The sequence below is a fragment of the Lipophrys pholis genome (genome assembly GCF_963383615.2).
Source record: "Lipophrys pholis genome assembly, chromosome: 15".
Taxonomy (NCBI): domain Eukaryota; kingdom Metazoa; phylum Chordata; class Actinopteri; order Blenniiformes; family Blenniidae; genus Lipophrys; species Lipophrys pholis.
The window spans coordinates 10,685,806-10,697,338 of record NC_137642.1 but is presented as its reverse complement, the minus strand read 5'-3'; the positions used below and the strand labels follow the sequence as shown (position 1 = coordinate 10,697,338).

Here is an 11,533-nt window from a genome sequence, read left to right as displayed (position 1 = left end):
TTAAAGGAGAACAACAAAGGCACCGGGGTTGGCGTTTCTCTTTTTCCTGCTTGCCACTGCCATTTGTAATTTGTGTTGGATGTCCTCTTGTGGAGAAGTTGGTGAATCTGCCTCTCTAAGCCTGTTGCTGATGGTTTAATTTCCTGTCTGACAGACTCTGATACAACATGTGGATGGCTGTAATTATAACGGCGGGCTTGTGAAAACAATGTTTTGGTGATGCTGATGTCTCAGGCATAACTCAGTCTTTCCTGGTGTCAAGTTTAAATCCTCATTATGATGTGGTAAATGGATTTCACTTAGTTAGCGCTTTTTTTTTACTGCTTGAGCTGTCCCAAGGCGCTTTACATCGTGATTCACGTTCACCCATTCACACACATTCACACACCAATGGAGGTGGCTGCCATGCAAAGCGCTTGAGTCCATCCATTTGGAGCAGTTTGGGGTTCAGTGCCTTGCTCAAGGACACTTCGACATGTGGGCAGGTGGAGATGGGGAATAAAACCTGCAATCTTCCGATTGGGAGACTCTACCAACCGAGCCACACATGATACGATATGATTGATGCTAAAATCGGGATATGTTACCCACCGTAAAATACTTGCTTTTCTCTGAGGATTGAATGTGGATTCATTTGCTTTTACTTCCAATGACTCTGACTTATGTTTATGTAATATGGGAAATGTTTAAAGTAGGGCGACCAATGAAAATTATTATCTTTTTTTACATTTTCTGACTATTTTTGCTGTGTTGATACTTGTGTTGTAAAGATTTACACAGATTCTTTTCCTTTTCGCATAACTTTTGAACACCCACATGTGATTTTCACTCTCGAAATTCGTCTCATATTCTTTCATTGTCCTTGTGGCCAAAAATGTACATGCATATTATTCAGCTTTTTTTCACTTTAATATCTTTAAATATTTTCATGATTCAATCTCTTGAAAATGTAGTTCATTTATCATAAAGTTGGACTATTTCGTGAGAAAACTAATTCATAAGCAGCATTAAAAGTCACGGGAAAAGGAGCTAAAAGCAATACATTGTTAAATAAATTAATAGAACAAAACCTATTCAAATTCAACTTTTATGAGCTCTGTTGTCTTAGAAAAGAAAAGAGAGAAAAAAAACGAAAACAAACTTGTTTTCACGCTTATGTACAGTAATTTCTTCAAAAGTATTGCACAAAACTTTTTCCTTCCGTGTGAAATAATGAGCGGTTATTAGCGGTAAGTGAATTATTTGGAGTTTCGCCTGTGCACTTGGCCTCAGAGATTCTCTCCTCTCACAGACCAATCAATATGTTTGGAAATGTAGACAAGGTTAGAAATATCAGCCTGTCTGACAGAGGAAAAAAACAAAAACAAAAAAAAAAACCCACTCATACCCAGATCCAAAGGTGCAGGGCTGATTTTTACCCACACGCAGAGAAGAAGCACACAACCAATAAACCTTTAGCTCAGGGACATTCAAACTTAACTCGTGTGAACGGATCAATATTTTGTACTATTGGCATCAAATCAGCATATTTATATGTGAGCTGGTGAATGATTTGTATTGTGTGTTGTGAGAACAGCTCAGGTTTGGATGGAGAAACTTCCAGCACAAAAAACTTCTGTCAGTCTTCTACCATTCGGCTAAAACTGTCTGAACTATTCCAACAATTATTATTTATTATTCATTATTTTATTAAAACGCACGTTAATCCAAAGTGGCATTTATGACCGTTGCAGACTATATAAAAAGACTTTCAAGACTTTATTGCCTGTAGATGCCAACAGCCATTGACGGTCTTATCCTACAACGTTCAGAAGTCTGGCATTCAACCAAAAAGTTCATCCTCCCACACTATGAAAATCCCTGATGCTATAAATTTAATGGAAGAAAAGTAAGGTGACGTAGTTTGAAAAGAAGAAATAAACCCCCATATATGTAGGTTACACCCACACTAACATGTAATACACACACATATACATAATAAATAGAGGTTGCTCCAAATGCTCTACCTCTTATCAAGCACATCACCCTGCTGACACTTAAAAAAATAAATAAAAGATCTTCCAGATATGTAACGGGTGATTTTCATCAGTGTTGTTTTCATTGTGATAATACAATATAAACACCCTTGAATCACTGAACTACCAAGTGATAGTCACACATTTGTTACTTGCCTACACCTTTCTTGGTTTGACATTGATAACATTGATTCTACTTAATTTCATAATGAACACTGCAGTAAGAAAAAGTTCTATGTAATGTATCTTCTATCATACGCTTGTTATTAGTATTTTGCTGTTATTGTAAACATTTTTTTTGTATAAACATATTTGAGTGTTCATTAGTTTCACCTACAACAGATTTTTCTATCCCATTTCTCTTTATAACTCAAATTTTTAAATCACATTTCTAATGTTTTTCAATGATAATTATGGGATTTTAACAAAAAGTCAAGCTTGTATGATTCAAGGGAGAGTGTACACACATACTTATGAATGCACATACTTAAAACATGAGCTCCCCTGAACTGTCCACCAATATTGTTTCCATAAAGGGAAGATTGGCTGCAGTAAATAGCTCCTCACCTCCAGAGAATTCATGATTCAAGGATTTCATTTGTGCTAAGCCGCACTCCGGGGAGGCGGGCTCGATCTCCATGTCTTTAAGAATGGCCCCCAGAACAAATCTCTCTCACCTTTTCCTCACCATTACTCACGGCCGTGTGTCAGAAATCGACTGCCTCGGTATGTCACTGTCATCGGCCAAGGCCAAGCCGCGCCATTTTCGAGGTTGCCCTCCAGAAGACCCCAGAGATAGGCTCGGAACGCCGCAGGAAATACCACAAAGCCTGACATGCAACACAACACGCTCCTCCTTCAGGTCACACCACTCTGGGGCCCATAATGTGCATGTTCATATCACATGCATGAAGCCTGTTAACAGTTGGAAGCAGAGATGTGATTTCTGCATCCAGCAGGCGTCCCGCATGACAGTCACATCAACCGTACGCGTGTGATATCATGGATACTGCAGGTACACCTCACTTGGCTCGATATGTCGCAGTGTTTGTTCAAGTATTCTCTTGTGCCTCAGTGGAGTCATACAGAACTGCCCATGTGAGAAACCCATCCAAGTCTCCTTGGGGGCCTTCCTGGTTCCTTTTCAGTGATACTGCCAAGATAAACACACACACACACACACACACACACACACACACACACACACACACACACACACACACACACACACACACACACACACACACACACACACACACACACACACACACACACACAAAGACACAATCAGCGCCTCCACCCTCAGGGCCTCTTCAAGAAAAAAAGAAAAAGAAAAAAGAAAAGTAAATGCCAATATTTCCAAGAATGTTTCTTGAAATGTTTGATTGTTCAAGTCAAGCATGTAAAATCAATGGCGGATGCTTTGCGTCATGTCAAGTGTAGCTGTAGGGCCTCGGAGTACAAAACATTAAAATGTAAACTTTAAATGCCCTCTGCCATACCGTCCTGTATAATTACTGTACGTTCCCTGCCAAATGAACGTGCTGCTGTTTTAACGATGCCAGAAAAAAAGAAAAGTGTCTGTTGCAATATTCATCCCGCAACACGCATCCATCGAACGGCTTCACGTGTTTCTAGCCGTGAACGAACCGCTTACAAGGGGAAAAAAATCGGAGAAAGTGACTGTAAATTTGGAACAAAGAGCCAGGATTTGACTCAAAAAAATCGCATCAAACAGATATCACTTCAAAAATAAAGCACAAAACAAAAGCATGTTGCGTTATTGTGGTACAATATTTAGCACTGACACTGACAATGATTAATATTCATGAGGCTGCGACTTTGCAGCCCCTCAGGATGGTTAAATTAATTATGCTAACAGGGTCATTTAACTGCTTTATTCAAAGCAAGCAACTCTCTCGCTATAAACGACACAATAATTACACACAAAATCTAACAAGAGGACAGTGACGAGTGGAGAAGTGACACGCTCGTCTCTATGAAGTCCAAAAAAAACAAAAAAAAAAACATGTTTACATGGCAGAGAACAAACAAACAAACAAACAAAGAAAGAGAGTAAAATCCATACAGGCCAGATGAAAAATCTGCAAATTATTTTTACATTGTTCTGTAGTAGATTGGATTTGTTTTCCTTTGTTATCATTTGGAAACTCTCATTTTCCTTGTCGGCGCACATAGAGGGGTAATAGAAGCACCAGTAAGGTGGCTGATTTACTTAGTAAAAAAATTTCATCTCAAGGCTTGCGAGGCATGATTGGAAGCCCGCAAGAGGAACAGGAAATCATGCATTATGTAGACGAATTTGACACGACCTTGAGACTTCTCAGCGCGGCACCATATATTACCATCAGAACGACCTTCTCGTCCCGGAGATACATCTGATGCGTTTAAGGCTGTTTTACAATGCATTAGGAGGGCTTTACACGTGCTGAGCTCACTTTATTTGCTCATACGTTTCACGGGAGGAGTTTAGTGTCAGCCTGATGGGGACCATTCGTAGTGACTGAGTCACTTGTCGAGAAAAATTAGGCTGCGGAAACAGGGCCGAGGCGGCGGATAATAAGCGTTTCAAAGCAAATTCCCACTTTTCTACTTTCGCTACTCTTCCAATATGCAGCACATTTACTATTCAGTGAGCCCTTGCCGATTCCGGCTCATCATGCGTTCGTGCTTGTTGCGATTGATTGACCCGCATCTTCAAGACAGAGAACAGATAGAATTTTTTTCCCACCGAGCGATAGGATGTCAGGATCAATATTCTCACTGTTGGTTAAGCTTTTTGCAACCTTTAGACTATCAGCTCGTATCGATCTTTCTCACATAATTGTCTGCATTTTCAAATCATTAATTTTTTTTATTTTTTTGTCTCTTATGCAGATTGAAAACGCCTCCTGGTCCCCATACATGACCCATGGAAATACCCAAGCGAAAGGCCATTAAAAACACATTCATTGCAAATGTCAAATGCGACTTGCATTTATTGTCCTCGTGTCCCTCTTTCTACTTTTCACTGCCGTGCAATAAACATGTGGGGGAGCGAGACCATGTTATATTTCCATATAAAAAGCCCCTATAATTACGGGGTGGGGTGGGGTGAGGACGGTTGTTCCCCTTATCAGAGGAAATGATAAGGGAGTACCTGAAAGAACAGGGTCCATTTTGATATAATTGGCAGTGGAATTATTTATGACATTAATTGCCACATTATCGACTGGCTGTCAGCTCCCGTGTCAGTCTGTCCATCTTTCTTAGCAGAAAGAGCCAGCTCAGCCTGCTGCCCACTGACAAGCTAATTACTACAGCACAACCCTGAATGACAAATGTTACTCATCTAAGGCCAGTCCCGGAAATAAGGGCCACTTTCACCCCTCCTCCCTCCCCTCAGCTTCTCTGATGTCAGATGTCTTCAGGTGCAGGAGGGAAAGAGTTTGCATGTCACAGAGAGAGGAAAACGAAGAGGAAGTGAAGGAGTGTGAGAAGAGGGAAAGAGGTTGTTTTTTTTCGAGCCAGAAGGACTTTTAAATCTAAATCTCACCCCATCCTGTTGCCTTCCCTGCTATCAGTGGCCAGTTGTCAATCTTAAAGACAAGTCTTTTTCTCCTTCCCTCTTCCCCCTTGTAAATTTGCATTAGCTCAGGCCGATCAGTCATCAGGTTGATGTCTAGTGACGGGGTGATCGCTCCTTAGTTCTCTTGACAGTGAGTCACTCACTGGTGTGCCTTTTGGGGGGGATTGCGCTGTGCCGCCCATATAATGTAGAGGCTGGTGTTTATACAGCATTTAAATACATTTTAAGATATGTCAAATCTCATAGTGCAGTAGAATATGCAGCAAAACTTACACGGTATCAGAGGTCGAAGCACTTCACCACTGTTTGCTGACATTAAATGAGAATTTCACTTAGAAATGCTGAATGTTTGAAGGAAACTCCAAAGAGAACAAAATCGTTGATTTACTGTGGTTAAAATCAAATGATAAATCAAGATAAATGTCATTCCATCTGCAAACAGGTACAGATGATATGTAGGTTCAAAGTTGGTCTGTTGGATTTGAGAGCACTCACACGCACACACACACTGGGGCTACTCCAGGACCCTGCAGGGCCACTGCAGCAGAATGTCACTGATCTGCTGTGATGAAGTGGCGTGCCATTTGGTCAGCCAGGGAAGATTCCAAGAAGCAGCGGCAGTGACAAAGCCGAGGGTCAACGAGGGCATCGCCTACAGGTAGATCTGTGGCTCATACCTTAATTAATCTACTGTCCACGATGCTGCGGCGTCCCGTTCAGCCCCTTGTGTGCACAAAGGCGCACGTCAAGCATATGTCAACCTGCTCCGGCACTCCCCGCCCAACCCATAATGCAGTTTGTGTTGGTGTGGCAGCTCGGGATGCGTCCCTGACGAGGATGGGAAGTGACACACACCAAACTCGGTGTGTCCCCCAGCCAGCTCCGGTGGCTCGGGGCCTGTCAATTCCAGCTCCGTCAGTGGCACTGGCTCAATGGCAGTGCCTGTGACACATGTCACAAAGTTTTAAATGTCTGCTCTTTTCAGCAGGATGGCTGGGCGCGCGCTGAAGCCAGGGGAAGGATGACATTTTGTGTCGTGCGGGGGGGAACTTGTTGTGGTTCCCCTCTTCCTGCCTCCTCCGGCTGTCAGCTCCGGTTTCCTCTGAGCATATCAAAATACAGACAAATAAACCTTGTCATTTTGAGGCGCGAGCACTAGTGACCAGGCTCCTGAACGGCGTGTCATCTGGAATATGGTCACACAAGTCCTTTGGAAGTTACGGAGCACTGTGAAGAAACACTTATACAAATATAAACGAGCAGAAATGTTTATGCCGATGAAAATAAGAAATGAACAGAAGGAGACAAAGTGAGCACACATTGCATCAGGCTATCTGTGACCTTTCCCTCATCTGCTTGTGGATGAATGACATGCTACACTGACGCTGGCTTCTTTCAAGTCCCAAATTCAGATTCAGGATTTATGCACGTCCATCACTTGAAAATCGTATTTGATCAAGCCACATAAAGTGATGATGAGCGATGTCACATCTTTCTGAATCGCGTTTGCCGCTGTAACACAGGATGTGCAAATTACAGATTTTCTATTGGCTCAGCAGAGTTTATGCACATCACATGTCATCACGAGTAAGCATAACGTTTTGGAAGTTGAGGAATTTATTTGGAATACACCATACAGAAGTGTTGATCCACATCCAGCTGCAATTTCACATCAAATCGGCATTTTGATAGAATTGATTCACGTCGGACTTTCCTGAACATTTCTTACTTGTTGTAAGGTATCATTAAAACACTGTAAAACAAGTCTTTACAACAAAACACCAGGCACAATGTAAACATTTATCACACATGAGGTTCTGAAAGTGTCGGACCGACATGCCTTGGTGGGCAACAGAGTAGCTGTTTGAAAAATCTTGGGGTCAGGGGGGATGCTTTCCCCAGAGAAAAGCAATCATTATAAAGAGAAATAACTGGAGAATGATACGAGCTATTCTTATTTTTTTATGATCAAACTTTACATTTTTATATATTTTAATGTAATGTGTTGTGTTATGCAGGTAAGGCTGTAGTAGTCAGCTCTCTACCTTCAATTTCCACTCACAGTCCCAAAACATGCATTTGAGTTTGATCTGTAACTCTAAATCTGCCCATATGTGTGTCGTTTCCACTTGGTAGATGGTCTAATCTACCTTTGCCCATAGTCAGCTGAGATCAGCACATGTAATGGAGATTCATTAAATCACCTTCAGTGCAAAACCATATTTATAGTTGCAAAGACTGTCGGTTATATGTAAAAACTAAGCAGAATAGCCCAATTATCGGACACGTTGAGAACCACATGCAATACCACAATATCACAACAAGACTACAGTGGAGATTTACATTGAGCATTTACTAAAGAATAGGCTTTCGACTGTAAAACTTCAAAAGTTGAGCCTTAAATTTAAACATTGGCCCAATTAACAAATGAAGAAATATATATTGAATAAGTCAATGGCCACAACACTATGGTTACAAATGCAGGCTGTTGTATTCAGTTTTCCAAAGTTCAATGGAGGACTGACACGGCACTATGTACTTTTGCATCAAATTACTTATCTTTAACAGGAAGTAACAATATTCTTAATGGTTTAAAACATCACATTTGAAGTTTGTTTGTAATACAAGTCGAACAAATGAGGTAAGAAAAAAACCCAAATAAGAAACAAACACATCCAAATGACAAATTACTGGTTACATCAGTGATCAGAGATGGTCTTGATAAAAGTTGTTCGTGGGCATATTTTGCATTTGGTCCATATTTTTCAGGAGATAGCGATTACAAACACATGCGGAGGAATAAAAATCACGGAGGCACAAGAAGAACTCAAACTTAACTGAATGCACTGGTAATGCCTCAGGTGTGCACTTTAAATCACAGGAATGCCTAACGAGGATGTACAAACTGTTCTGTCAAGGCCTTTACAGTGCATCAATGTTTTTAAACAAGTTTTATGTGCGTGAGAGAGACAGAATGAAAGAGATGAGTTCATGTCAGGCCTCAGGTGTGGCACGTCACCTCTCTCACCCCTGATTATTGGAGGAAGTGATCCATCATGACTGTCAGAGGCACAAATACAACTGACTGGATCGGTTGGTTGCTGGGATCGTGTGTGCACGTGTGTGTATGTGTGTTGTTGCTGATGCTTAGAGGCAATCATGTCAGCGGGGGTGTCATCACGGCTGTGAGCTGCTAGCAGAGGGGCAGAAACAAGCTGGGTCAGAACCTGCTCTGTAACTGAACTGTGTGAGAAACTTGGGGGGGGGGGGGGGGGGGGGGCGCTTTTCATTACGAAACGCAAAAGGAAAATTGCAACATTCAAGCCCACCAATGGTTCATAACTGCATCACGCACACTTCTTCTCTCACCTGATTACAGACATTTATGTTTCTGAGGCCGTACTCTGCCAACGAACCACCGCAATAAAAGAGCATATGTGGAGAAGTTCAAACTTGATCCAGTGGGATCAAATATCACGAGTGGTTTCAATATATACAACGCTGATTTGATCCTCTGTTTTTCCGTGAGCATCCACTGCCACTTCAGTCCCCGTGCACGTCCGAGCAGCTGTCGATCAGAGCTGATCGTTTCGGATGAATCTGTTGCCTTCGGAGTGCTTTCCATAGTAGACGTAGCGACACTTGGCGAACACTCCTAGAAACAGAACAGACTCAGGTGAGGTGTAAGTCAAAGCTTAAAAGTAAAAGAAAAACAGACAATGCTTTAAGAGAAAGGAAGATTTACCCACAGGTACTGAAACACATACAGATTTTTGTCTTCATAAATCTGTATTGGCATGATTCTGAGGCTCATCTGACTGCTCAAACGTTGAACAAGCCTGCTGTTGCTTGATAGTTAAAACCCTCCTACAGGTTCTCGTGGCTTTGTGGTGTCAGTACAGAATGGACAGTTGACAGTCCCAAATGCACCTGTCTATTCAGCCAGTCAATTCTCCTGCAAGCATGATACCTGGAAACACGTGGGAACAGAGGCCTTCACAGGATTTCTGTTTACGACTACACTCACCATAGAATCAAACTATTGAACATTCAGCTTTTTTGGGGATAATTGATCGCAGACCGACTCCACTTTTGCTCAATGATGTTTTACCAGCCATCATTTTGGTTGTAGCTTCAGTCACTGATGTAAAAAACAAACACACAAAAATTAAATAGAAGCAAAATCTCAAAATAGAACAAGAGTAGGCCTTTGGACTATTTGGAGTGCGTACATTTAGTTGTCCAAGAATTAACAACTAAGAGACGTTTAGTTAAAAGACCACAGAATGCTGTTTTAAACAAACTATTAAAATTGAAATTATTTGTGCTATAGTGACAAAAGTACAGTGATACTAGTCTTAAAGCCCTCTATATCAATATTATTGAAAGTAGTTCGCACACAAAAACTAGGTCTTTGTTGGATGCTGCAGTATGTCCGCAGGAAACCACTCCAAACAGATGTGAAAACAGAATGATAGGAACGCAGGTTTTAAAACATTCAAAACCAGGCTTAATAATTTATGAGGTCAATATGTTTCTTAGATTTTAAGGACACCGAAACTAAGGTTTAGTGAGAGACACCGGGAGTAAATATTTGTTTACTACGGGAGAAACACTCCACGGGGTGGCTTTAAATGGCAGGACTGAAGAGGGTCTGGGTCTGCGTCTTGCAGGGGATGAGAGGTGCTGCTGGGAAGGATGAGTGTCTTGTTCTAGAGGAAGACCAGTGTGGCCTCGGGGCAAAGTCCTGACAGTAACAAGCTCCAAGTCACCCATGTAACACTCACATCGACACACACTGAGCCATCACAGTGAGCAATTACTCCGCCATCAGCAGGCGTGGAAAGGGTTTGTGTGTTTGTATGGAGTCACTTGTTTAGGTCGGATGTGTCAAAGCACTGATCCAAACTCATTAGTCCATCAATTCGGTCATGAAAAAATACCAAAAATAGGGGGGGGCAATTATCATTTCGACATTTTTCAAGAAAAAAAAAAAATACAAACGGTATTTTCTGATGCAGCTTCTTTAATTGAGAGAATGCTGTATACACCTGGAGTGAATAGTTCGGGAGGATTTTCTTTTAGCTTTTTGACAAAACAAAACCAATCTTTTGAGGATCTAATTTTTTCACAAATATTTTGTCTTTTATTGTAACTCGTGAATTCATCAGACAATTCATCACCGAACATCAACAGAATACTTTCTGATAACAACCGGAAGTCACATCCATATGAATGAATAAATACAATGCAATGTTAATACTTTTACCAATGAACTCCAAAAATGTATTATGAAATATATTAATAAATTGTAAATATATGCTTCTTGAAAAAAATCCATTTGCACAATGTTTAGTGGTTAATAATAAAACTCAGCAAATAAATAAATGAATGAAAATATATGTTTGAGATTTAAACCTTAAACAAATTCCACAAGCAAAGACATTCAAGTAAAAGTCCCCAAGCTATCATTACATTACCACCAATATGAACAATTATGGGTAAATATATATGTTAATTAATCAAGTAGAGAGTAAAAAAGAAAAAAATGCAATCTTGCAAAAGCCTACATGGAGAAACCTATTAACAAAAGACCTAAAAATAATGACAGTTCCCTTCTTTGCACAGTAGATAATGGTTGAAAAATGGTTGTTGGTGGTGTCGTCCAGGCTGAGTGGTACCATGATGTCAAAGCTGTGCTGCTGCCACTTGATGAATGTGGCAGGCTGCACCTATAGGTGTCACTTCTCACCAAATGAGGCAAGGACAAGTGGCATTAGTGCTGTTGATGATCCTCTGACAGCAGAACAGATACAGCTTTCACCAGGTTTTCCAAATAGACATCAAGTGCAATATAGCACGAGTGTGGTGGGGTGGTGGGGTGGGGGGGGGGGGGGGGGTAGGCCAGACACAGGGGCAGAAAAGGAGA

At 41.1% G+C, this 11,533-nt stretch overlaps 1 protein-coding gene across 1 annotated transcript in view; it reads right to left on the bottom strand.

Annotated features, from left to right (window-relative positions):
* Positions 1-7,207: 7,207 nt before the first annotated feature.
* Positions 7,208-11,533, bottom strand: part of lrmda (leucine rich melanocyte differentiation associated) — a 217,199-nt gene continuing 212,873 nt past the window's right edge. The window contains exon 7 of the mRNA XM_080482027.1: positions 7,208-9,259. Coding sequence (XP_080338153.1) covers positions 9,180-9,259 — 80 coding nt within the window. The 3' untranslated portion in view covers positions 7,208-9,179. The remainder of the gene's footprint in view (positions 9,260-11,533) is intronic.